The sequence below is a fragment of the Apus apus genome, chromosome 1 (genome assembly GCF_020740795.1).
Source record: "Apus apus isolate bApuApu2 chromosome 1, bApuApu2.pri.cur, whole genome shotgun sequence".
NCBI lineage: Eukaryota > Metazoa > Chordata > Aves > Apodiformes > Apodidae > Apus > Apus apus.
This window is the reverse complement of record NC_067282.1, coordinates 103,665,593-103,692,603: the sequence shown is the minus strand read 5'-3', so window position 1 is coordinate 103,692,603 and position 27,011 is coordinate 103,665,593. Positions and strand designations below refer to the sequence as shown.

Below are 27,011 nucleotides of genomic sequence, written 5' to 3'. Positions count from 1 at the left end.
CCGGCGGGGCCAGGACGCGCCCAGCGGCGTGGCTGTCAGCGGAGCGGGCGGCGATGAAATTCCCGGGCTCCGTCCTCGTCTCCCTCGTCCTCTTCGTGGCCGAGACAGCGGCCGCCCTGTGCCTGGGCGCGGCGTACCGCGCGGCGGGGGACCGCATGTGGCAGTGGCTGACGCTGCTCTTCGCCCTCCTGCCCTGCGCGCTGGTGCAGCTCAGCCTGGTCTTCATCCACCGCGACGTCAGCCGCGACCGCCCGCTGGTGCTGCTGCTGCACCTCCTGCAGCTCGGGCCCCTCGTCAGGTCGGTGAGCCCCGCTCCGCCTCGCCGGTCCTTGCAGCCTCAGCCCGGGGGCGAGCCCCGGGGGGCGGCCCGGCCTTTGTGCCGGCCCGACCCGCCCGCTCCCCGGCGGCGGCGGCTGCTGCTGCTGCTGCTGCTGCTGCTGCTCTGCACCCGGGAGAGCCGCGGCCGGGGTCCTTCCCAGCCTCATGTCTGCAGCCGGCGGGAGGAATCATTTCCTTTGGAAACCTCCATCGGCAAAAAGCGCGGCGCGGGCCGTGGTGCTTCCTGACCTTCAGCGAGCGCTGGAGAAGCTGCTCCCAGCCCCGGCCGAGGGGCAGGGGGCGGGCGGGGAGACAGGGGTGGTCTGGAAGAGCCGGCTCCTTCCCTGCCTGCCTCCCTCTGTCCTTCCCTGCCTGCCTCCCTCTGTCCTTCCCTGCCTCCCTCCCTCTCCGGTGGCGGTGTCTGCGCTTATCTTCAGTCCGTCTGGGTTGGTTGGTTGGTTGTTGTGGGTTTTTTTTGCAAATGCTCTTATCGGTTCCCTGCTGGTTTAATCCATAACGCTCTTACTCTGAGGTTACTTCCAAGAGGGGAGGGACGACTTTATTTGCTAGTTTAAAACAACGGCTGTACCCATCCCATCTGTGCGTCTGGGAAGTACCACTGATGCTTTTAGTCTGCCTCTTCTTTCTGAAAGTCAGCTTCGTGTCCCAAATTGCTTTGGAGATTTTTCAGCTTCAGTTCAACTTCTGACTGAAAATATCCTTAGGGAAAAAAAAAAAAAAAATAGATTAAGAGTTACAGACGTGGAGCAACACCATGACAAAACGTGTGCTGGGGGCTTTAATTTTAAATTTATGTTCTGATTTATTTTTTTTTTTAAGGAATTAAATGCAGTATCTTTGTAGTAGAGGTTGGGAGAAGTATCCTCAACTTTTTAAAATTCCTGGGCAGTGTGGAAAGGGAAGATTTCTTCACACAAGTAAGGGTAAACAGTCTGGATGTTACCAAGCATCTTACAGTTCAAAGTACTGAATTCCTCTATAACAATATCTGGGTTTGTTTGTTTTGTTAATATTTTAAAGAGACTTAAGTTACGGCTTAACAGTTAAGTTCTTTAAGAGCTCTGACTTTCTAAAAGCTAGGAACAAAATACTCCTGCATTGTTTGGAAAATAAGAGTGGAACCAAAGAGAAAGCAACTATCAAACTAAAAGTTATATTAATTATCTGTCATTCTAAATCGATTTCTTGGAATCAAAGAAATCACGCCTTGTCAAGCTGCAAGATGGGAAGAAGCAAACAAAGGTTGTAAGCAACAACAACAAATTAGACTATTTTCTTTCTAATTATTTGGAAAAGATACAGACTTCTGCTTTGACCTTAGCTACCAAGCATTATTTCACTTTCTCTTTCTTTCTCAGCATCAAGTTTATCTGTTTACAGCACAAGTCTCATCTTGTGCACAACACACTTTCTGCTCTGTTGACGAGCACCCAGCTGCTGCGAGACGAGTGGGCATACAGAAGCCCTCTCCCCGATGCTGCAGTGTATGAGTGTGTTGCCAGCTCTGCATTTTAGCCTTTCTCAGGGATTTACAAAATGAACCTTTCCCAGAGATTTTAAGATGTTTTAGAAGAACTGTGGCATGCCTATGCCACAGTCTCCAGAGCATCATTTTGGGAATACAAAGCCATGCATGTGAACCTCTCTCTTGACACAGAATAATTGGGATTGTAATTACTAATAAAAAGAGGGTAGTGCATTCATGCCACCTGAAAAATGTATTTCCTGCTAAAGGCTGGAAGGACTGTACAAGCTAGAGGAAAGTTTTCATGGAAAACAACCTCTCCTCAGTTTCAGGGAAATGTGTCTATTTGCAGAAGTGGGGGAAGGTGAAGTGATTGGTCTGAGACATTAAAGGTCTTTTTTGGGTGTTTTTGTTTTCCTATATTTTGTCTTCCTATCCACTGCCACTTAACATTGTATCTATCAGAAGAGGAAACTACTTCCCATCAGGTATAGATCTGCACTGTAAAGGTTGAAGTGTTTTCAACACATGAAATACTTTACATTTCCCTACTTTGCACTGGAGGCTTTCTGTCCTGTGTGGACTGGAATATACACAAGTCTGATGTGATAGCTAGAAGGCAGAATATTTTGTGGCTGTATCATCACTTCGCTGTGGCTCTAACTATTGTAAGCTGAAAAGGTCCATTGTCCCTGGAGTCATTTCTTTCCCATCATTTTTAGGCAAACCTCTGCTCCTTTGCACCAGAGAGCTGCTGCTGTTAGTTATATGCTTCCCTGGTGTGAAGCCTCACTCCATCCTCTTGTGTTCAGACTCTCTTGGTTCTCACTGGCACTGCCCAGGGCCTTTTAGGGAGTGCTGGATCACAGGCAGTAGAGCCACTCCAGGTTCTCTCCGCTTGCAGCACCAGAATGACACATTGAAGAGCCTGTAGGCTGTGAAAGGTGCAGTCCTTCAACAGAGGGCAATGTGCTTAGGCTGGCTTTAAAAGAGCCGGCACCAGCTTTTTAACCGTCCCTATTTGGTTTATGATGTGATCAAGGGTCGTTGGTAGTTCCCTCTTCAGACTCAAATCAGTGCACCAGTTTACAGACAGCCCATCCCTGTTGTGTGCGTTTTCTTCTTCATCTCAAAGCTAGACATTTTTCTCCCTTTTCCCCTTAAAAAGATAAGTTTAAATTCTGGGGAATGGCATAAAAATATATTGGCAAGAAAGGAGGGTATTTAGCTTTGCAAGCCAAATGATCCAGCCTATTTTGAATCCTCTGTGTGACAGGGAAAAAAAAGTACTTTATCTTATAAAACCTTCTTGCATGCCACCACTTTCTCTGTACACCCACACTCCACCTGTTTAGGAGGCACTTGCTGTCCTGCTGCTGCCACTGGAAGCACTAAAATTAGGAAACATCCCTCTTCCTGGAGAGGACTTTTGCTGTATTGGGAGAATACTGTTAATGCACTCATTTTTTTTGTCATTCCTTCTCCCACTCCCTTAGAGTCTCTCTATAAATTTGAAGTAATTTGTAGAGTAAAATTCTTACCCACCTTCCTGGCCTGGCTCTGACCCCCGGGATGTAGACATGCCGGAGGGTCTTCAGAGAGTTGGCTGGAACAAACTGACTGCAGGTTTCTGGGCACCATGGGTGTTTCCTGCAGCATTTCAGATCAGTGCTGCTCCTTGTAAGAGCACCAATTTGTCTGGAGGCTTAGAAAAGATATTTGGATACTTTTTATCTTTTTGTAAAAGGAGAGACAAAACTTTTACCACATAAAGTTAATAATTACACACACACACAAAAATACTTTAAATGAAAGCCAGTGTCAATGAGAGATTCAATACATTTTTGTTTCCCTTTGAGAAGACCATGATGAGCTTTTTGGCTCATTATTGACTGCTCCAGAGCCAAGGACTCTTTCTTTGTTCCCTGTTCACTTGGACAGCACCTGTAGCATTCACATTGTCTTGAGGTTTTAAGTGCTGTTACAATACCAACCAATAGTTACTTGGATGTATTTTTGCTAATGTACTGCTGTGTGTGCCAAAATCCAGAAAGCTCCTCATGAAGGGTGGCAGAGAAACCCCTGTTAACTTGCTTGCCCTTTTCTATTCTGCAAACTATGAATAGGTCAGGAGCTAAAGAGAAGAGTGCAGATCTCCAACAAACTGACTTGAGCAGTCGGGGCTCCAGCCATGAGCAGGGTGTGTGGGTTGTATTGTTCCATACATGTGCTGGATGCAGTGCTTCCTTACTACCTGATTTGCTGAAGACAGTACTGAAGTGCTGTATCCAGAAGGGACTGGTGTGAATTTGGCAGTGCTTCCTTCTGAAAGCTGAGGGACTGCTTGTGTCTTTGAAACTACCATCCCTAGTGATCTGTTAGCTGAATGTGGGACTACAGGTTCTGCCTTAGGAGGAGCAAGCAGGAGATGGCTCTGTCTACAGGGTGGTGAACTTCTCTTGAAATGCAAATTGAAGGCTGATATGACAAGGCCCCTATATAGAACACTAGTGACTTTTCCTCTGATTTAGATAGGACGAGGTTATAAACAATAGTCTTTTGTCTTGTTATGTTTTTTTTCTTAAATGGGATCAGGCTTTGTTTCTCAAGACATAAGGAGAAACAATTACACGTGTTTACGTACCATGTAGACAGCAGCAAAGTGCATGCTGTAGGAAGTTTGCATCAGACTGTGAGTGAAGCTGCTGCCAAAGTTAGGTTATGTAAGCTGCAGGAATAAAAAAAAGAAAACAAAACAAAACAAAACCACCTGTAGGCTGAAATTATCAGAGTCATTAATTTTTTGAGCATCTAATTCTTCAGCTTGAAATCTAATGAGCTACAACTGGTGCAGATAATGCTTCAGTCACATTGTGCAGAAGCATTGTCTCTTGTGGGCAGTCTCTCTTTCTTAGTGACCTGCTTTATAGTTCAGAATAGCAAGGTCTGAAAAGCTCTCTTCCTTGTAGGTCTGTTGGCAGACCATACTGTAGGAGATTCTTCTAGCTCTAAACTTTACAACTATTGATGCATCTCCCTCTTTTCCAGATGGGAAGAATATGCCTAGACCCTCTTCAGGCTTTTTTTTTTTTTCTTTATTCTTGAGCAGATGTGTTAGGTGTCCAAGATGCGATGAACAGAAAGTCAGTGCAGATGGAAGGTAGAACAATGAGGGAGGAACAAATCTTTGTCTGACACAGGTAAGTAAATCCACCAGACTGATAAGTCTTTCGCACACTTCTCTAAATAAAAGGAATTACTAAAAATTGAGTCATTAGAGAAATCTGCTTGTATGTTTGCAGTGAGCATGTGTGGATAGGTCTCTCAAATAGGTGTTTGCTCTTGAAGCTCTTTTGACTGTGGGAAGTTCCCTGTTTTTCACTGCCTGCTCCCTCTTCACACCACCATTATGTTGCCTGTGTTTCAATCCCACACATCCCTGATTAAAAGAGGGAATAAGGTGCCTGCTCTCAGCAGGCATATAAGGACAGAATTATTCCTCCTACTGACTATGTGGAAGATGAACGTGTTGCTGTTGAATCATACATTGTAGGCACCATCAGGATCCTTGAAAAAGTGTAGCTTTTCTCTCTGCTAAGATTTGACAGCAGGGGAGAAAGCAGCACCTTCTTTTTCTTTTAACTTTCGCTGTAGAGAGTAGATCCGACTTTTTTTTTTTTCTTCAAAGTAATATTAGTTCCTTCAGAGCCTGTGCTGCAATTGTCATTGCTTTACCAACCAGCTGCATGCCTTCTGCTATTGATGCCATGTGAGGATCTATTAGAAGGGCCCTAAACATCACGACATTGCAGGAGTTGGATTGTGCTGAAGTTGGAATCGCCTATTCCTGTTCCTCCAGAGCAGAGCTGCAAAGAGCAGTGAATAGCTGGAGCTTTTGGAGAATTCCCTGTTCTGTAATGAAGTTTGTAACTTTGGAGAAAAAACGGCTTGAAGGAATCACCTTCTTGCGTTGCCTTTCAGTTGTGTTTCAAGCTAAAAAATAATAAGCCAGTTCATCCAAAGACAGACTTTCTGAATACACTTTGTAGACAAAGTCATAACATGGCACAGGTACGTGATCTGAATTGATTCTTCATCACTGTTCTGTTCACCTGGATAGTTCTTCAAGTGCCTGTGCCCCTATTACCCATTATTACTTAAACATTTGGTTTGGTTAAACATTACTAAAACATTGGGTTGGTGCTCTTTTGTTCTAGCTTATCAGCTGCCAGTCTCTTCCTGTTTGAAGCAGTTGCTTGGTCAGTGGCACCAGCTAGAATCTCGAGTACATTTGTTATTGGCCTGAGAAGGCATGACCTCCAGTGACACTCTTGCATGGGATAGACAGGGCTTGGAAGAAGATGGGCATCATTACTGATGTAATCTGAATGCTTGCACATACCATTTTTATTATTCTGTTGTGCTGGTTGAAGTCCTATTTTTGCCCCCAGGTTTGCTCATCAGACCATTCATTTCACATTGTGTTTGCTTTTCTGTATGGACATAAAATTTCCCATCACAAACGATATTCTGCTTCTTAATACCTAGCTAATAAATACAAATTGAATGCTTGCTCTAAAATCCAACATTTTGCTGATTATAATACTTGCTATGGTCAGTAGTTTTATGAATTGTATAATCTCTTCCATGGGATTACTGCATGTTTGTTAAATGAGTCTCTAGGCTGTATCTGCTTCTAATCACACATGGCAAATCTGTAGAGACTGATGCTGAGGTCTCATTTGCTGTAATAGCTTCAGACTTACCCTCAGTTCAGGATGAAGAGATGACTGTGAATACTAAGTGAGACAAAAATGTTCTGGTTTCAAAATCTCTGTTGGCTTCATAAGCTGTTGTGCTTTAATAATTTTTCACACTGTGTTTTTGGCTGTGTGGATTCTTTCACATGGAGCAAGGCTGGCAGGGACTGAAAAGATGAGCAAGGTGAAAATAGGAAGTTGCCACTGTGAGTAGAACCTCCATTCTAAAGCTTCAAATATCTGTAATAGTAGCTAAAGCCTAGTGAATCAAGGATAGTAATACAGGATCCTGAAAATGCTCTCTGTCTAGGGCAGGTGGAACTTGCTAGTGGTCCAGTTAAGGTAAAAATGAAATCAAGTTTATTAAAACAAAAATCAGTATGCTTTTACTTGATTTTCTATCAGTGCTGCTTGGCAGTTCAGTCTGTGAGCTTTCTTCTAGAAGGCTGTGTTAGACTGACTTGGCAATTGTTGGAAAAAATCAAACTGAGGAGATGGAAATTTTAAGTCTCGGACAAGTCTAGCTCCATGCTTTGTGATTGTGAGATACTTCTAAATAGAAGATAAGCCTTAGCTGTACATTACAAAAACTCACTGGCCAAATCTGACCTCTCAGAGACTTGAAGATACTGTATTATGGGAAGTATTACCTGCTGAGTCAACCAGGTGGAGGAGATGAACACCAGTAGGCACTATGGAAGGAAAGAAGACGGCTCAGTCCTCATCAGAGGATGATATCTATCCAAGCAGGTGCTATGCGAGATGTGACTAGAGCTGGTGTCACAGGTCACCCTTGTGGTGGGGTGTTCTCTTCCCCTGAGCTTCCCTCTGGGCTGGAAGCCAGACTTCATCAGTCCTACTGCTCACACTACAGTTTTTTCTTCTTGAAGCCCTAACCAGTGTTAGGCATAAAAGAGAAAACAGGTTGTGTCTGCACTGGGTTTGGGTTCTTAGGGTTTTATTTTTCAGTAGTCAGTGCCATTTATCCTTTATGCTCCTGCTGTACATGGACTTCTGTACAGCAGACCCTATATTTTTAGGAATTTGTGCAATGTCACAGAAATAGTGTTTCTTTCCTCTCTCTTCCCCCTCAGCGTGTGGCTTCATCTGAACATCAGTAGATCCCTGCTTGTTACTACTTCCCAGACAAGTTTGACTGTTCTCCTTTGTGTTTTGGGTCTTGCTTGATGCCCAAGCCCACCCTTGACACCTTCATACCCAAGCAACTCTCTTACAGTAGTTTTTGCCAAGCTAAAAATAGGCATTGGCAGCCAGTTTCAGAAACTTTCCTTTCATAAATATGTCTGAGGCTGTATTATCTTCTTTAATACTCAAGGATACAAGTGGTCCTTGTTGCACTTGCTGCCACCATCCCCTTTTCCATTCCCTCCCAAATGTTTGGATTATTCTCTGTACATGGGAAGAGGCAGTGTGTATTACATCTGTATGTAATTCATGAAGAGAAATGTGCCGGCACCACTTTTTTTTTCCTAGGAAGTTATCTGGGGTAAGTTAGACCTACATAAAGAACAGAGTTTGGTTAACCTGTGTTTAAAGTACAAAGAGCTGCAGAAACTGGAAACACTGGATCTTCTTATTTAGGGTATTTTTGCAAGATTTTGTTTAGTTGTCCTTAAACAGTGCCATAAATGTAAGCAAACGTAAGGAGAAAAAGTTCATATTTCTGTGTCTTTCAAAAATAAAAATGTTAATATCCAGAGTTGTGAGGCTCTAAACTGCTTGTTCTCATTATTGCTGCTGTGGCTTTTTACTTATGTTTTGGGACCATTGCTTGATAAAGCAAGGACTAGAGTCCAGCTGTTTGAGGTGTGTGTACCCACTTGTACCCTGAGCTTCTCCCCAGTGTCTTGAGATTGATTGTTTAAGGCAAAGGTATGAGACGTGGTTTTATTGCCATATCACATGCACAGACAGCACCAAGAGAAAGACATGAGAAACTTGGGTCCTGGGTTGGGAGCCAAGGAGTAGTTTGAGGACTTCATGAAAACAATAGAGAGCAATGGCAGCTCAGGAAAATAACTAAACCACCTTCTGTGACTGTGTGCTACAAGCAGCCCAAAGGGCACTGCCAGATTCTTGCCCTCTAATCACATGTAGTTCATACTTCAAAGTGTGAAATCCATCATGTTCCAAGCTTACCAGGAGAAGAAAATTTATAGGCTTTGCTCTGTAAACAAAATGACTTAGTACGTGATAGCTTAAATTGCTAAGGAGTGGGAAAACCTATGCTTTTTTGCATATTTTTTAATATATGCTTTTTTTTTTTTTTCCTGTTACTCTATGTACTGATTTGCTTGTAGGTGTGTGGAAGTCTTTTACATTTACTTCCATGCTGGCAGAGTGGAAGAGCCGTATGTCAGCATCACAAAGAAGAGACAGATGCCCAAGGATGGGTACTCTGAAGAAATTGAGAAGGAAGTGGGCCAGGCTGAAGGCAAGCTGTGTACACACAGGTCTGCATTCAGCAGGGCATCTGTGATTCAAGCATTCCTCGGCTCAGCACCCCAGCTCACACTCCAGCTCTACATCTGTGTCTTGCAGCAGGAGATCACAGCTGCCAGAAGTAGGTACAGTTGTTATTATCACCTCCATATTTTGGTGGGAGGGAGAGGAGAAGGGTCAGCAGCCATGTGTGGCTACCCTAAGCAAGAACCAAACATATTGCAATGAGTTTCATCTCCCTGACAACTTTTGGTGGTGATGTTGCTCTTAAGTTTATGTGTATCATCACGTTTTAGACTATGATGCTTCCTGGAGCATACTTGGGTTGACATGCCATGAATCTAAACACTTTCTTCAGTTGTGGTGCCTTGGTTGGCAGTGCAGCATGGTAAGGAACTAAGATTTTTGGTTGAACCTTCATAATAACGTCAGGGTTCTCCCCTCAACTCAGGGAATGGAAAACTAGCATGCCAAAGGGTGAGTCAGCACATAAGGGTATTAAAACAAGTCTTAATACAAAAGTACTTGTTGAAGGTCATAGGAGTAGTTGCTTGAAAGACATCACTCCTGACAGTTTCTGAGTACTTCACAACTAAGGTAAGCTCTTTGAATAGCCATGGCATCTGTGACCTGGGATGCAAACAAAGCAGCTGAATCCTTTGCTGAGTGGCAAATTAGCAAAATTTCCAGTCACTTGTTTGCAGATGGCGTTTGCTTAAGAAAGGTCACCTTTTTATTGTGTTTCTTCTGTTACTGTTGTTGATCTTGCTTGTTATGATTGCCAAGGAAAAGCACTGCGTTCCAGATGATTAGAGAAATGCATATTTAATAATGTTTTGTAACTTCTGACTTGTATCGGTCAGTACTCAGATAAATTTTGAATCACAGACAGTTAAGTGACCTTATGCAGTTAAAGTGAAATTAAACAACCAATGGTAAGTTGGCTCACCAGGGAGTTCAGTGAACCCACCAGCAAATGAAGTAGTCATCTTGTGGCTCCCAGAACCTATCTCCATAGCAGGTGTAATTCTGAAATATAGAAGTGAAAAGGAAAAAAAGTGTTGGGTTTTTGTTTGTGTGTTTTTTTTTTTCTTTAATCAGTGATTTAGGAACAATGGCAATGTCTATTACAGCTCATTTATCAGGAAAAAAAGCCCAACCCACAGCTAACTGTATTCCTCTTGTGTATATTTTACTTTCTGAAATATTGAAACTTTCTGTAGCTTATTTCTGCAGTAATACCTTTTGTCCACCAGTAGTATTCAGCCTCCAGTGTAAACAAGAATGATGCATAACATAGTTTCAACTTCTTGTTTGCAATGTGTATGCAGAGATTCTGATGCAGTGAGATGACTTCAACCTTTTAATCTTGCAGTATCGTCAAAGTAATTTACCAGCCAGTCCAGCTCTTCTTCCACACTTCAGATGTCTTCAACTTGCCTGTTTTTTGATGCTGGTCCTCCAAACTGCATCTTCCATTTATCCCTTTCCTCTTCATTTCCACTTTTTTTTTCATCTCTCTTCATCAATCTCTTATTTTTCCAGATTCTTGGATTCTGTAGCCATCATGCTAAATAGCATGGTTTTTCCCAGGTCCACTTACACACTCCACCAGACCTCTTCACTTAGGTAGTACCCCCTGAAGAAGCACAAGACCAGGAGATGCCAAAAAGATCTGAGTTAGCATTAATTACAAAACCAGCTAGCTGGAGGTGGGTAATGTGTGACTTGGCCGCTTACCCTTGAAAAGGGCCTGTTCTTGCTGTGCAGCATTGAAGAAGATCTTCTTCTGTTAAGAGCAATCTTTTCCTAAGTTTAATTTTTTGTGCTATTAATGGCAGTCAAGTTACATTTTTCAAGTGTTGCTTAAAGTAATAAAATAATCTCAAAAGGTGGATTTCCTACCATTTAAAAATAAAATCATCCTGCTGCAACAGATGCATTTAAAAAAAAATAAAAATTAAAATAGGAGCAGCAACTGCTATCTTCAAGAATAGAAGCTTTGAGTTTATGGGTTTTTCCAATTTACTGGTGTTTGCCGTGTCTGTTTCCTAAAGTTTACAAAGTGTGCTTTGTAGGTGGTCTGGCCAGGTATCTTGCAGTGCTTCTACAGTTTCTTCTCCTCAGCTCATTAAGCTCTCACCACAGAATACTTTTCTCATTGTTTGAACAGCATACATTAAGTACTTTTTGAGTATTAATAATGTTTTTTAAAAAAGTGTTGAAGTTGTTATATCTCAAGGCAAAAATAATTGTATCTAGGTGTCTTGTCCTAAGTAACCAAGTAAGTGCTCTTGCTTTTCACAGGTCCTGATTATCAATTTAATAAACTATAGTGTATATATAATAGAAACTTTGTGATTCTTCAGCTGAATGTAAGACTTCAGCAATAGATACTAGTGACATAGCTCATCTAGGACAGAATTCACTCTATTAGCAATCTCTGAAGTGGGAAGACCTGGTCTTGAAAAGACTTAAAACACAATTAAAAAATCTGACAAAGTAAAACAAAGCCTCCCTGAATGACTCTCTTGAGTGTGCGTTTCTGAGTTGTAAGAAAAGTTTAGCCTTCTGGGAGTAAGAAGGAAGAAAAGAAACACCACTTTTATGAGGACTGTTAAGGGATTTGGGATTGTTCCAGAAGAAGATACTTTGCCTTTTAAATTTTCACTTCTTTGCCTGTTTAGGGTAAGTAAAAGCAACAATAACATCACTCTTCCACACTTGCCTTTGTGCTTGCTTCAAACCTTCTTTCTCACAGACCTGAAAGGGATGTTTCACCTTACAAATCTGGTGATAGTGCTGTGCTTTTGAGAAAGGAGCAGGGCTGGACAACTGTGTTAAACCAGAGTCAGCTGTGGCTGTTTTCTGTTAGTGGTGAAGTGTCTCTTTCAAAGCCTTGAGTTTTTAAGACGAGTTTGAGATTAATATACAATCCCTAAAACTGAAGTCTCAGCCTATCAAAGCAGAGTTCCAGGATGGCAGCACCTTCTCCCCAGTGGGTAGGGTTGGTATTATTGAGCTCTGAGAATATTCTTTTGCTTCATTAGCTGATGGAAGTTATCTTCTGTCTCGCAGCTCTTGAGACAGCTCAAAATGACAGGAAAGACTGTGTGAAAGGCCGCAGTATATTTAAGTAGTGTTGTTGACTTTACTTGCTTGTCCTTCTGCTTTCAGCCAGTGTGTTCTAAGACGTTATATTTAAAAAGTTTCAGATCAAGTACAGTACTGTAAAAAAGACATTTCAAAATATATTAAAAAATAAAGTGTTAAGCAAGCAAATACATAACTATATTCAGAGAATATATGCGCCACCAAACTGGCATGTATAAAATAACCATATAAAATGGCCAGTCATTTTCAGCTTACTAAGTGCTATTGGAAATTTAGATATAAATGATTAATTAATTATTTTCCAAAGTAATTCAGAGGTGTTTGAGGATTGGGATGGGTGATCAGTTAGCTAAAATGATAGAGAAAATCCTCTTAGAAAGTTGTTAGAGATCCTAAAATACACTTGTTTATTTCAAAGTTATGCTCAGAAGTTAATAACTTTCATTAGAAAACAACTCTTACAGTCCAGGCTAAATAGCTATGGCAAAGCAGACAACCCAGTTCATTTGTAGGTTATTGACACATAAACTAATTGAAGGCTGCAGAAAGCACTAGTGGCTAAGCATTGGAAAAGTAATTGACGTAATCAAGAATTCCCAACTCTGATTAATTTGTTTTATATGATGCCCTTTAGCATGACCAGTTAGCTTTGTTAGTTTCACTGAAACTCTAAAAGAAACAACTGAATCATTTTTACTGTGCTTTGCTCATTTGTATTTGAAGTGTTCCTTGCGTGGAAAAAGTGCTAAGACTGAAACTAAAAGTATTGATTGGGGGATACCTAAAATTAATCCCCTAAATAAGCTGTTCAGCATGGTGGTAAAAATATGCAAATGCCAACAAAATCATGGACAGTTAGCCCTTCTGAATGTCAAAGTATGTCTCCATGTATGTTTGTTCTGTGCACCCAGGGTTCTTACAGGTCTGCACCTACTTAATGTACGTAGCAAGACAAAACTGCCTCCTAGAGTGCCAGAAAGCTTTGTCCCTACTGCATCTGTGCAGGAGAGGCCAGGTAACAACTGGACCCTGCCTTCTCTTTCTGTAGAATTTAAATGCCATGAAACCTTCACTTGAGGGATGCTGGGTAGATGAGAGATAAAAAGTTCAAAGGAGTATTGTTTTCAAATGCATAATATAGATAAGTGTATGAGGGAAGTAAATGTATAGAAGAACACAGTGTACATGGGTGAGCAAATCTCTGCACAGGAAGACAGTGCAGATGATTCTGTGTTTAAATTGCTTTGACTTTCAATTTTGAGCTCCATCACAGAGCTCTTTTGTGAGCTTAGACAATTTGCTTCAACATAGAACTTCACAAGCACTGAGACATCTGCTTGCCCAAGCAACTCCAAACTTTCAGCTTCTTTTTCACAGTTCTTTATCTTTACAGCAGAGGAGCAGCACCCCTGTGCCTTCTTGGAGCACTATGAGAGTCCGAGATGTATGAGCAACACTGGGCAGAGTGAGGAGGGAGGAACACCTGAGACTCTTAAGCACCTCTTTTTCTTTCTAGGTACTTGAAAACAAATGGAGACCAAAATGGGAGGCAGGATTAGAGTGAGAACCCAGAAGTGTATACAAGGAATAGCTTTTTTGGGGTTACACCCTGCTGGGAATCCCCAGAAGTGCCATGAAGACAACTACACCTGCACTACTCTGATGCAATGTCTTTAACTTCTGCTAAGCTGAAGGTTCTGATTTGTGTTCTCTCTTTGTAGGTGTTTTTATGGTCCTTTCTCTCCTGTCAATTGTATATGGTGCCTTACGCTGCAACATCCTGGCTATTAAGATTAAGTACGATGATTATGACATCAGTGTGAAACCAGCTGCCTACCTCTGCATATTCATGTGGAGAAGCTTTGAGATTGCTACACGTGTTACGGTGTTGGTCCTTTTCAGTTCAGTCCTTCAAATCTGGACTCTCCCTGTTGTGCTCGTGAATTTCTTTGGTTTTTTCTTCTACCCATGGATTCTCTTCTGGCAAAGCAAGTCTCCGTTTCCTGAGAACATAGAGAAGGCATTGACCAGGGTTGGCACGACCATTGTCTTGTGCCTTCTCACCTTCTTGTATGCTGGCATTAACATGTTTTGCTGGTCGGCCGTGCAGGTGAAGCTCAACGATCCTGACTTAATCAATAAATCCCAGAATTGGTACCGGCTGACCGTGTATTACATGCTGCGATTCATTGAGAATGCGTTCCTCCTGCTGATGTGGTACATCTACAAAACCGATGTCTACCTGTATGTCTGTGCCCCGTTGTTGGTCTTGCAGCTCCTGATAGGTTACTGCATGGCTGTCCTCTTCATGTTGGTATTCTACCAGTTCTGCCACCCGTGTAAAAAGCTTTTCTCATCCAGCATTTCCGAAGCTTTCCTCTCATGTTTCAAGTTCCTCTGCTTTATTTGTAAGCCTCCCAAATCCACCGTACTGACAAACAAGGCAGAGGTGAAAACTCCTGAAAATACTGATGAAGCATGGAGCAGTAGCAAGACAACAGATTCTCAAAAGGGGAATCCTTATCAAAGCGTTTCTTCCAATGCTTAGTACAACTGGAAGCAAGTAGGTGCCTTTGGAAGGTGGCAGATCACCTGCTGGGAATGTTATGTACCTTGGACATTACGTCGTGTGGATGGGATTTCTTTCTTGCAGGTCTAGCACTGCATGAACACTGACAAGCCTATCCTTGTGAAAAACTTGGTGTATGAGTATGTGTATATGTGTGTTTTTGTACAGGGAGCATTGTTTATAGACTTCTGTTTCAAAGTTCTTTGCACATATGTTTATTGTCACATGCTTAGTTTGAAATCATGTTAGGCAACATCCTTAAGAAACTGGCTTGATCTTACTCAGGAAATCTGAGGATGGAAGGAAATACATTTTATTGCAGATAGGATGTCACTATGGCATGCTACCCTAGCATGGAAACAGAGCATAGACTTTGACTACATATTGACTGTAGCAGTGGTCTGCTTTGATTCAATTGCAGACTTTTTTACACTCTAATCAGTGTAATAAGATAATACTTCCTTCTGTGGTATAAGAATTAGACTTCTACAATGCACTGTAGTCTAGGTTGCCAAGACAGAGCCAATTAGCCTGCACTAATACTGAAATGTGACTGTTACTGAGAACGGACAGAGGGGTTATTTATTGGCTTTGCACTGTTTTACCCTTCATATTTGCTGCTTGACAGTAAGGGAATTAAATTTAACACATTAATTGTAATGTCCTGGAATAGCTCATTTTTCTGACATTGCCATTTACCTAATACTTTGTGATAGTTTGATATTAAAGTGGTGTTCACTTTATGTAGTTTCAAATATCTAGAAGTTGGGCAGATAGTGTGAACTAGTCATGTAGGTGCACTGCAGAGCACATCTCCAGGGAGATTCAACCCATCTTAACATGTCCTGTAAGACAGGTGATATGAAAAATTCTCTGGAGACTCAGTGTTAACCAGATGCCCAGACAATTAGTATTTTATTATCTATCTCTCTTTTAGATGGCTGAAGTTAAGAGATGAGCAGTAGCCTGATTGATGAGGGGGTGGTAGTACACCAAGGAGGCAACACAGTGACTTCTTACGTGGGGACAGAAGACACTGAGTCCTTCTTTTTGTGGCTGTGGTTATGGTTAGCTAAGTATCAGTTGCTCAAAACCCTTTGACTTCTTTACCTCTGAAGTACCACAGGCTTGAAATCTGAAAGAGGAAATTGAAGTAGTTGACTTTTTCTTCTATGCACTATTACTACCACAAATAAAAGTGTTTCTGTATTTTGTAAGGTGCTGAGGAAGCTTTAGCAGATAAGCACCCAAAAAATTAGTAGAAATACACCAAACCAACTCTGTTTTCAAAAATTAAATGAAAACTTTTTGCACTTTGTTTGTTTAGCACCTTGAGTATTCACATTTTGAGTATTGCACGTTATGGCTGCAGTGGAAACAACTAATTCAGGACCCAAAGCATGTTGTAGTGACCAAAGCTTAGCCGCCCTCCTGTCGTCATGGAGGATGTCAAGTTCTTCCATAGCATCAGCATCTTTGTATTAGAAGTGTCTCAAGTTCAGATCTGAGGTCATTTATAATGAAATGTGTCACATGCAATGCTGAAAAGTGCTAAGCTATTTTAATTTTTTCTTTACTGCACTGTAAATTAGTGTCTTCATACTTCAGTTTTATCATGGTATTATGTTTTCTATTTTCCTTAATATATGTCTGTGTTTGGTATGTGTCTGTAGATCTCATTAAATTATTGGTGGTTGGTAAAGGGAAATTTTGGCCTAAGCTTGTCTTGGGGACATACCTCATGTGTCTGGGGAAGACATCAAACATCTCTGCTCTAGTTTCTCCCTCTGAGGAGCATAGAATGGTGAAATGACTCCTTGAAGACACTACAGTGTTTCTCTGTACTTCTATATGTAGTAGTACAATATAGTATTTCCCTGTACTTTTCTGAATGCAGAAGAATATTTCAGATTTATTATTTTTCAGTAATGAGATAAAAGAGCAAGTGAGAATATGACCCTTGCTTCTAAACCTGCAGAGTTCAGCACACAGGGCCAAATTTTCAGGTGTTCTTAGCCAATACTGACTTTATACTTGGATACTCATCAATAATCAGGGAATTGTTGCCTATCTACAGATGTACCTAAGTCTGAAATGTTAGCCTTCGGGGAGGGGGGGGGCGGTGAAGAAAGGTGGCTTCATGTGTAGCAGTACTTCATATCTAAAGAGAGAGTTCTCCTTTTAAAGAAGACTTTGGGCTCTCTAAATGATGGTGCAGTTGTGATTTTGCCATTTAGAAACTGTGCACGCTTCACAAACCTCAGCCAATGAAATGTTTGTGGCAGTGAAGTCAACAGAAGGAGAGTTACACAGCCAGGAGTTCAGTGTATGCATAGTACCATTTAACTTCACATACTGATGATGAATACTACTGTGTATGTGTATTTTTTGAGTGTGTGCCACATTACTTCCTATTTTTTTATACCAGTATCCTGCAGTGCATGCATAGGGAACTGAATATTTAAATCACTGTTATGAGAAGGGGGGGGAAATATTTATATGGTTTATATTACTGTCATATGGTTTTGCCTTAGTGATGCAGACTAATCAAATACAGATTAAACACTGCATGGACGTGAGGGCCTTTGCTTTGTTGTGCCTCATGTCACTGCAGCGTGGAGTGCAGATTACCTAACAATATTGCTGCTGTATGTGTGTTTTGATCTCCCTGTGCTGCCATTGCTGGTAGAAAGAAGGTGTGAGAGGGAGTCATAGAGACAAAGGTATTCTGTTAAGACCAGTGTTTTATTTTTCTAAAGTGTGCTGCAATGCTAGGAGAGGCAGTTTTTCCTCAGGATAATGACAGTCCAGACAGTTTTGTTATCAGTACATCCAGTGGCTGCACTGAGAGGACAGTATTAGCTACAAATTATATAGATATGTGTATGAATGACAGATCTGCTGTGAGCTTACTGTAGCTGTACTCTCCTTTGGCAATGTTAGAGGCGTATGTGTTCAATGGAAGGCATAGGGCTGCTGCTAAAAACTGTACTCACTTGCATAGTCCTGAGTCATGCAAAAGATTGTTCAATAAGGATTATTCACGTGTATAAGAGTATGCAACATCTGACACATAGGTTTTCTTTTATACTTGTAAAACAACACAAATTAAAATATTGAAACACTCCCTAAAGTCGTGTTGGTATGAGTTCCTAGTCCTCCCCTTTCAGAACTCCATGGTAAAGGTTATATAGCACACTGTCATCTGTTACCATGCAGTAGAAGAAATGTTTTTGAACAGACCTGACAGAAGAAGAATCTGCGGTGGATTTGGGAGTTCCTCACCTCCAACCAGTGGTGCTTCCAGTGCTGTTTAGCTGGTTCAGGTCTCCACAGAAAATTTTGTAGGAGATAGGCAGTTTCAGAGACCAGTGTTACATGGAACAAGATCAGTATCAGTTCTTTATTGTCAGGATGAGAATATTTAGTTGGTTTACATTGGGAATCAGAAATAATTTCCTTATACAGGATCTTTTAACTTTTTTCTGCATACTTGTTTCATGCTCATCTAGAGTTACCATGTGCTTGTCTCTGAAATCGTGAACAGCCAGCAAAATCCATGCTGGGGACTATTGTGGAGCCACGTGAATGGATAAAATTTTTTTAACCCATTTAATTGTTTATAAGTGTGTGTACACACACAAATGTGTATTTTATAAATACAGGTGTAAATAGATATATTGTAACAAGTTGTAATGTGTGCCCATCACTTAAATGAGGAGCCCTGTGAAATAGTTTTAGAAGTCCTTTAAAAAGTGGTGTTCCTCTGGGATCAGTACTGGGACCAGTGCTTTTTAATATCTTCGATGACATGGACAGTGGCACTGAGTGTGCCCTCAGCAAGTTTGTCAGAGACTCCAAAATGAGTGGTGTGGTCAAACATGCTGGAGGGAAGATCTGCCACCCAAGAAGGACCTTAACAGGCTTCAGAGATGGACCTGTGCAAACCAAATGTAGTTCAAAAAGTGCAAGGTCCTGTACCTGGATTGGGACAATCACAAGCACAATTACAGGTTGGGTGGAGAATGGATTGAGAACAGCCCTGAGGAAAAGGACTTGGGGGTGCTGGTCGATGGAAAGTTCAACACGAGCCAGCAATGTGCACCTGCAGCCCAGAAAGTCAACTGTGTCCTGGGCTGCAGCAAAACAGGTGTGGCCAGCAGGTCAAGGGAGGTAACTCTTCTTCTCTACTCCACTCTTGTGAGACCCTACCTGGAGTACTGCATCCATCTCTGGAGCCTTAAGCACAGAAAAGACGTGCAGCTGTCGGAGTGAGCCCAGAGGATGGTCACAGCAATTATTTGAGGGCTGGAGCACCTCTACTGTGAGGAAAGGCTGAGAAAGTTTGGGTTATTCAGTCTAAAACCCTGAGGAGAACTTACTGTGGCCTTTCGTACTCAAAAGGGAAAAAAAGAAAGATGGGGAGAGACTTCTTTGTGATAGTTTAAGGGATGATGGTTTTAAACTAAAAGAGGGAAGATTTACACAGGATATAATGAAGAATTTTTATAATGAGGGTGTTGAAACACTGGAACAGGTTCACCCAGAGAGGTGGTAAGTGTCCCATCTCTGGAAACAGTCAGGACCAGGTTGGATGGGGCTTTGAGCAGCCTAGTCTCGGGGGGGGGTGGGGGGGGGGGGTGGGGGGGGAAGGGGTGTCCTTGACCATTGCAGTGGAGTTGGAACCAGATGATCTTTAAGGTCTTTTCCAATGCAAACCCTTCTGTGATTCTAAATCCTGGTGATGTTGGACACATCTGTCTACTAGTAAGAGTGGTGCTCCTTAAAACATAGAAAGTAATTAATTCTTTCTTACATATTTTTTTTTTCAAGGGATGAATTTAATTAGTATCTGGCTTTTTTTTTTTTTTTTCAATCAAATGTAGATTAAAATGTATATGAAAAATTTCAAATGTAGGCACAATGTTGGTTATTTCTGTTTTCGAAACAGTTTCCAAAAGAAAGCTTATGTGGCTACACTGTTTTTCTTGTCAGCCCTATTATCTTCAATTCATATCAAACTCGTTTGACACATTGAAACGAATCTTTTTCTGAGGAAAAAACAGATTTATACAAGCTTTGTGAAGACTGTCAACTTCCAGGAGGAAAAGATGGGAATTGGTACAATGTTCCTACCAGTAAGAAAGGTTTCAACATGAGCTATCTGCTGTGACCTTCTTGCTGACCCCTTGGCAAGCCAAGCAGCCAGCACTCTTTAGTTGAAAGGCTGCAGTATGGACTCTACGGGACATTTCACTTCCTGTTATTGTTCTATTTATTGCAGAACAACTTATTTTAAAGTAAGTTTCTAACCATTCCAATGTTAAACTTGAAAAAGGCATGACAATTAAAATAAATGTGGGTTTTTTAAAGATTATTTGCAAGTCAGTATGGTGACATTTGCAGACTGGCTCAGAACTGGTGAATACTTGGGGTTGGTAAACTGTAATCTGATGTTTGAAAAGATAAAATTAGGGAATTAAAAAAAAAATAAATTCCAGTAGTTCCTATATTTTTCCCCATAGCAGTTGATCATATCTAGTTTAAACCAGTAAACCATTTTCTGTTACTACCTGTGTGTTTGGAGGGCTTATGTACCAAAGAAAATGTAATTTTGAACTGAGATATTTGCAAATCAAATGTCATAGTGGAAATTTATGATTCTATATTTTAAAATGCAGTTGGAGTGACTGCCTCTAGACACTCAGGAATCATCACAGAAACATGAATATATAGTAAGTTGGCAGAGATGGCTAAGTTCAATTTGCTGGAGACAGAAGACCTGAAAAGTAATAGGTGTCAAGAATTATGTAATTCTTGCTTACCAAGGAAAATTATTATAATAAAACTGTTAGATCTCAGGTTCACCATAAAACTGAAGTGAAAGGCAAGTGCTTCAAAATGGCAATGTGAAGTTTACTGAATCCTTCCCTTGAATGACTGTCGGCTTCATGTCCTGGAAAAGATCAACATTTTTATCCTTTTCTGGATTTCTTACAGTCATAAGGAAAATCTGCCACTGAAATTAAGTTTTACAGAAATAAGTGTCTGTATTCAGGTATGAAAATTTTGCCATTCAGATGTGGATGCTGCTGTGTGTAAAGGCTTCTAACCACAGACTAGACTTAATGGGTAAACACAATGAAGCAGGAGAAAGATGCTAATGAGTTGTGTGTTGCTTACTGAGATTCTTCTGGAATAACATCACACTTGCAACGTTTTGGCCCTGAACATGAAAGCTGATTTAGTGAACTAGAAGCAGCCTCTTAAACACATGGTCTGTGCCTTCATGTTCATAATTGCTTAAGTTTCTATTTTGACAGAGCAAAGTGACAGAGAGTGAATGTTACAGAAACTAACTTCTGAAATTTCTTTCATCAGGTATTCTTTTCATCTGATTAATGTGCCGTGTCAGTACAGAGCTTTAATCAGCCACAGATTGCTTCCAGGAAACTGATCAGGGATGGATTCAGATGGAGAGCAATGCCAGAGGTAGTCAAGGTGAAGATTAATTCATATCTGGCTTCTAGAGTGGGAGCTAAATACCAAAACAGCAGCACAGCACCTTACAGACAAGGTACCAGTGTTGCATTTTATTGTGTTTGTGTGGATTTGCAGTTCTTGTAAATCTGTGTTGTAGCAAGTTGTGCACTAAACAAAGCAGCTGGCAGCAGAGAGAAGTGCTTGCCATTGCTTCAGTTCTGCAGTTGGTGGCCCTCATAACACCAGTTATGTCCTTTAGCATACATGTCCTAGATACTCCTCTTTCTGCTCCGCTGCTTCATGGTGGTCATTTTAAATAGAACTAGAGGAGCAAGGCACAGTGAAACACTCAAGCTGCGCTTCCCAGGAGGGCTGCTCTTTAGAGCCAAAGTTGCACGGCCATGAAAAGGGCTGAACTCATAGAGCATGTCAACTCTTCATTGCCACAAATGTTAATGATAGTAGGCAGTACAGTAGCTCAAAAGCAGGCAAGTGCCATTAAAACAAATTAGAATGGAAAGGAGATTTTTAGAAAGAGGTAGCATCAACTTTGGACCTACAAGGAAAGCAAGGAAGCATCACAACTGCAGAGTAATTAGGTGTTTCTTAATCATTATTTTTCATTATGTTTGTGGATTATTGTGGGTGTCACTCCCTCACCCTGCCTACCCCTTCTTACTTTTTAAGCAACAAGGAGAAAAAAGACCAAACATGAGAGAAAAAAATATGTTCTATGACATAATTAATAATAACAATATTTTTATATTATATTAATATATTATATTAGTAATACGCAGATATTTATAATAATAATAAAATTACTTTGCAAGCCTACAGAAATCTATGGGGCACCTCAGAAATATGTGCAACAAGACATCCACTGGTGTTCTCTAAGGTGTATAGTGCAAGTAAGGAGTCCGGGTGCACATAGGCAGTAAACCCAGTCCCAGAAAGCAAGAGGGTCTTCCTGATACAGATATAGCATAATTTTTGAAAATGCTATCTTTCTATGTAGTCTACCCATTTGAATACCATCATAGTCTTAATTATATACATTGAGTTGCAGTACACACGTTTCCATGCTAATGGTCAGGAAATAATACGTGCAGTTTGCTTAGCTGATTCTACCTTTCTTATGCATGTAAAGAAAAACAATAACCTGTGCAGTATATCAGAGGGATTGTAACACCATGCGGTGGCTGGTTGGTTCCTGCTTGGATCATGTTTTCTTCATCAGCTGACAAGATGCAGTACCCTGAAAAATCAGTGTCTGTTCTTTGCAGAAAGATTAAAAATATAATCCATTGGAGAATCCTAAGGCATTGCACATGTTAAGCCTGACTCATAGTGACTTGGCTGTATACATCAGAAATGGACCCAACTACAGTAGAGTAAGAGGAGAGTGAAGACATTGCAGAGGACACAGGTTGTCAGGTGGGAACAGGCAAGCAATGTGGAAAGTGAAAAATTACTTCTGCTTTGCAGTGAAATATGAACATCAGTAATGATGTTGATGTTGTGCCATGAAGACTGATGGTAAGGCAAATTCAAGGAAGGCTAAAGAGTGCAGTACCATTAACTTATCAGATGACTCAACTGCCAGTTACACCTGACTCTTCAGCATATTTTGCCATTGGTAAAAAATGAAATGGAAGCCCCAAGGGCCCCAAGCAGGAATCCATTAGTGAACACTCATAAATCACTTGTCCTGTAGCAATCAAATGCTTATGTGTTTGCTGCTCTCCTAATAAGCCATACATCACTGTTCTTTCTAGGATGTAAGAGCAAATGAGCAGTTCTCTCTTCAAGAAAGAAAAGAAAAAGAAAACAAAATGGCAAGGGAAAGGGAAGATTTACTAATGGGAGATCTAAAATTGAAAAATGCAAACTGTCTGTCCTCTTAAGCGTATCACTCATTCACAAGAAATTCCTTTGTACTGAAAATTAAATGCAATTTTAGCATGTGTAGGAGCATATTTGTGTGGCAAAAGTATTACAGAGGATTGGAGTATAATTTAGCAGACCTGCCAGGCAGCAAAAGTTTCAGTGAGATGGGGCTCTGTCCATGAATACAAAAGAAAGTGTTCTAGGTCACTGTAATTAGCAGTCAAAAGCTCTGATTTTTATCAAGTTGGACACAGCTCCTTTAGCTTTGGTGGAAAAGTATGCAAACTATCTAACCCAAACTGATAAAGAGCTGGGGTATCTCCAACTTATTGCTACTCCCATGACAGCCTGAGCAATGGAAATAACTGTTTTATTAAGCCATCAAACCTTGTATTAAACGGTCATAACAGCAAGAAAGAGAATGAATAAATAATTTTGTGAAAATTGTATTCTCCAATCTAATCTGCTCATTTTTATTTCATTTTTAACAGTGGTTTCTCTGGAAGTGCTGAAAATGTATTGCAGGAGGGATGTATGTGCATTTATGTGCAAACTGCTGTGAACAGCCTTGCTATAGCAAGCTTTAGTATCTATTAATCCAATGGTAATTCAGCCTGGAAGAAGGTCATCGCAGTTCAAAGCCCAGGTTGCATGCCATTTGTGTCATTAAGTTTTCCAAAGAGATGGATGGATGCCTCTGAGCTACTCTTCAGTGTAGCTTAAGCCAGATAGGGCTTTGCAAGCTACTCTCAGGCAAGTGTCCAAGTGATCAGGGCAAATCCAGAAGTAAAAAAAAAAAAAAAAAAGTTTTGTCGTGATAAATAAGTGAAGGGAAATATATAAATCAGTGATTGTATGGCTGGAGCAGTGTAATTCTGCATTAAGAGGCAGTTTAAGTACGATTTAGGAGCAGATATGCTTCCTGCTGAGTCTTGGCACAAGGATGAACCACATTTAGTAATCTAGCTGAAGGATAATTTTTAAGCGAAAGCTTTAAGTAAAAGCCTCTTCCTTGGTGACACAGCTCATTGTGTCATGTTCTATTACTTATACATGTGTGTTAAACATGACATCATTCCATAGTGTTTTCCCTATTGAAAACTAAAAGCCTTCAGTAAAAAAAAAAAAAACGGGACTGAGCCAGGGGCTCCATCTGTCGGGTGTCTGGTCACAGACAGGCATCGGCTAAATTAACTGGGTTAGCCTGTCACTCCCATGCTGAGGACAGGAGGAAAGAAGAATTGGCGAAAAACTATCACAGCACATCTTTGTATTTTATCAGACAAACTGCAGCAATGTAATGTAATATAGACCTGTGTAGTTAGAGTGTAGGTACTACAGTGTTCACACCTGGGTAGGTGTTCCTGTACCTGAAGGGGGATACTGGAATACTTCTATGGCTGTGTAGTTATATCGATGGCATTTCTTCCACTACTGTCACACAGACACTAAGACACCCAGCCAGCCAACAGATCAAGCAGTATCAGGCCATGGCACAGGTCTAGCTTAGATCTGGAATTGCAGACCCTTCTGCAAAGTGATGGTTTTTGTGTGCATGTGCCTGGTCCCAGGCTGCCTCCCTGGTATACTCCAGCAGTATAACATCATAATATGCAGGCAGTTAAGTCATGGATCCAACTCTAGCTGCTCCACAAATGCAGTAAAAAGACAGACTCATCTTCAAAAACTGTTTTGCAAAGTCAAAGATGAGGGACAGGTGATAGATAGGGAAGTCCTAGCATCAGGCAGCTGGCCTCTCTTTTATAAGAGAAGGCTGGTGATGACTCAAATCTGCTAGATTTTCAGATCCATCAGGAAGTACGTAGCTGCAAAAGTTAGCAGTGGGCCATGTGATTGGGAACTGGGATCCTGAGGAAAATGGTGAGGAAGTGACATATTTAGTTAGAAGTGAAAAAAAAAAAATGTTCTCTGGAGGTGGTAGCCCATTGGTGGGCAGTGAATCAAAACTACATTGGTATTTTACCAAAATTTCAGACCAGTGACTTTCATTCTTATTTCTGACTTATTATCACCTATAAATATTTTCCTGTGGAAGTGCTGAGCCCTGAATGGTAAATTAACTTGTCATACAAAAAGCAAACTTCTCTGTACTGACAGGGGGCTTGTTTTCTTCCTCAGCTCTTTGCAGGCCTTTTAGAAGAATTTCACAGACACCCCAGTGTCTTCAGAAGTACTGCATGTAGCCTAATGGATGAGGATGTTCCCCAACAGACACTTTAGGAAAACCTGCCTCATCTCTTACCACTGCCCACCACCCTGCATGCTGTGCCAGCGTCCCTTGGGGAGCAGAACAAGCAGGTCTCTCGTCAAACAAAAGCGTAGGAGATTCACTGCCAGAATCAGTCCAGGAGCTGATGCAAAAGGCAGTATGTGCAGACCCACACGGATCTCCATCCCCAGTGCCTGGCATAGTGTACTAACACCATCTGAGCAGACCTCTTCTCTCAGGGTGCTCTTCCAGGGACTTGGCACAGCACGTTCTCGGTCACGGGCTCCTAAAGCACAGCTGCAGCAAGCTGGGAGGCACCTCGCCTATTGGTGATGTAAATGTGTGTCAGGAGTGATACAGTTCTAGTATCTTCCTATTTGGAAACGTGGAGGTGGACTAACTGATCTCTGGAGGACTTTTCCCAGACTGACCTGCTAGTTAGAAAAGGGATTTGACATCCTAGCACTGGAAGCGAGATCTCAAGCAGAGGGAAAGGCAGGAAACAGATCTTGGACTGAGATGCGATGGAAAAAGGGACGCGGGGGCTGGGCAGGACGGGTGCAGAGCAGCTTCCCAGCTGAGCCGCACCCCCGTTCCCGCCCCGCAGCGATGCGGTGCCCGGCGGGCGCCCAGCGGGGGGCACTGCGGGGCCGCCCGCCCGGGGAGCCGCTCCCGCCGCGCTCCCCCCCGCCCCGCCTCCCGCATCTCCCCGCGGCTGCGGCTCGTCCGGGGCAAACTCGGTTCGTTAGCACTGGGTTGGCAGTCCTTCCTCTAGGCGGTGCAAGCGCAGGAGAAAACTGCTCTCCCTCTCGCGTCCTTCGAGATGTTTCCTTGAGTGGAAGATTGCTGGGCAACAGCTTCTGGTGAAGTCCTTCTGTACGGGCAGAGAAGAGTTTACTGGGGCTGTGTAAAGGTAACGGGCCTGAAGCCATGGGGGGGTACGTCTAGCTGCACAGGGAGGAGCTACTAGATGGTGGTTAAGTACCAGTTCCAGCGACAGACTAGCAGATCACGAAGCCCAGTACCCTGCCAAAGAAGTGCAAACTGGGCTCCATCTTCTTCAGTCCTACACAAAGTCAGGCTATTTTGGCCTCAGTCTTTACACATGGGAGGTTATGCTGTCCTTACTTTACTCCAGCTCTACCCAGAAACTACCACCAACTTAATGTAATACAACATCTATCTGTACTTGGGGTACATCACTCGTGGTAGCTCTTCCTTCCAGTAACACTGCAGTGCACAGCCATCCTGGTCTGACTTGTGCTAGTGCTGTTTGACTTCAAGCCAAGACCCATATGGCCAATAGTGTGTGCATCAGACATGGACTTTTTGAATACAGCACGTGGGTGTCTCGTGACTATTTCAAAAGGAAGTCTGAGGAAGTACTGGAGCAGGAAATTACACTAAGGATTATGGTGTTAAGAAAAGACATGGAATGATCTGCCAGTCCTTATTGGAGTCTCACTGACATTTTTTGTCCTGCCTCATATCTGTCCACTTTTCTGCCCTTTTCTCAGCATGGAATGATTTAATTTGTAAACCAAACAGAAAGAGCAGAAGTTTCAGACTATGTCCTTCCCTGGGGTGAAGGCAAGAGCATACAGTGACAGCTTCAGGCTGTGTGTGAAGGCAGTTCCTTTGGGAGGGACAACTTGACAAGTCCCTCGTCCACTTCTTCCTCTTTGGTGCAGAATCAGGGAA

The 27,011-nt window shown here is 41.8% G+C and overlaps 1 protein-coding gene across 1 annotated transcript; it reads left to right on the top strand.

The window, feature by feature from the left end:
• Nucleotides 1–30: 30 nt before the first annotated feature.
• On the top strand, nucleotides 31–15,360 carry XK (X-linked Kx blood group antigen, Kell and VPS13A binding protein). The gene is made up of 3 exons (XM_051608292.1): nucleotides 31–298; nucleotides 8,886–9,148; nucleotides 13,863–15,360. The coding sequence occupies exons 1-3, from the start codon at nucleotides 54–56 to the stop codon at nucleotides 14,687–14,689; spliced, it is 1,335 nt and encodes a 444-aa protein (XP_051464252.1). The 5' UTR covers nucleotides 31–53; the 3' UTR covers nucleotides 14,690–15,360.
• Nucleotides 15,361–27,011: the final 11,651 nt, after the last annotated feature.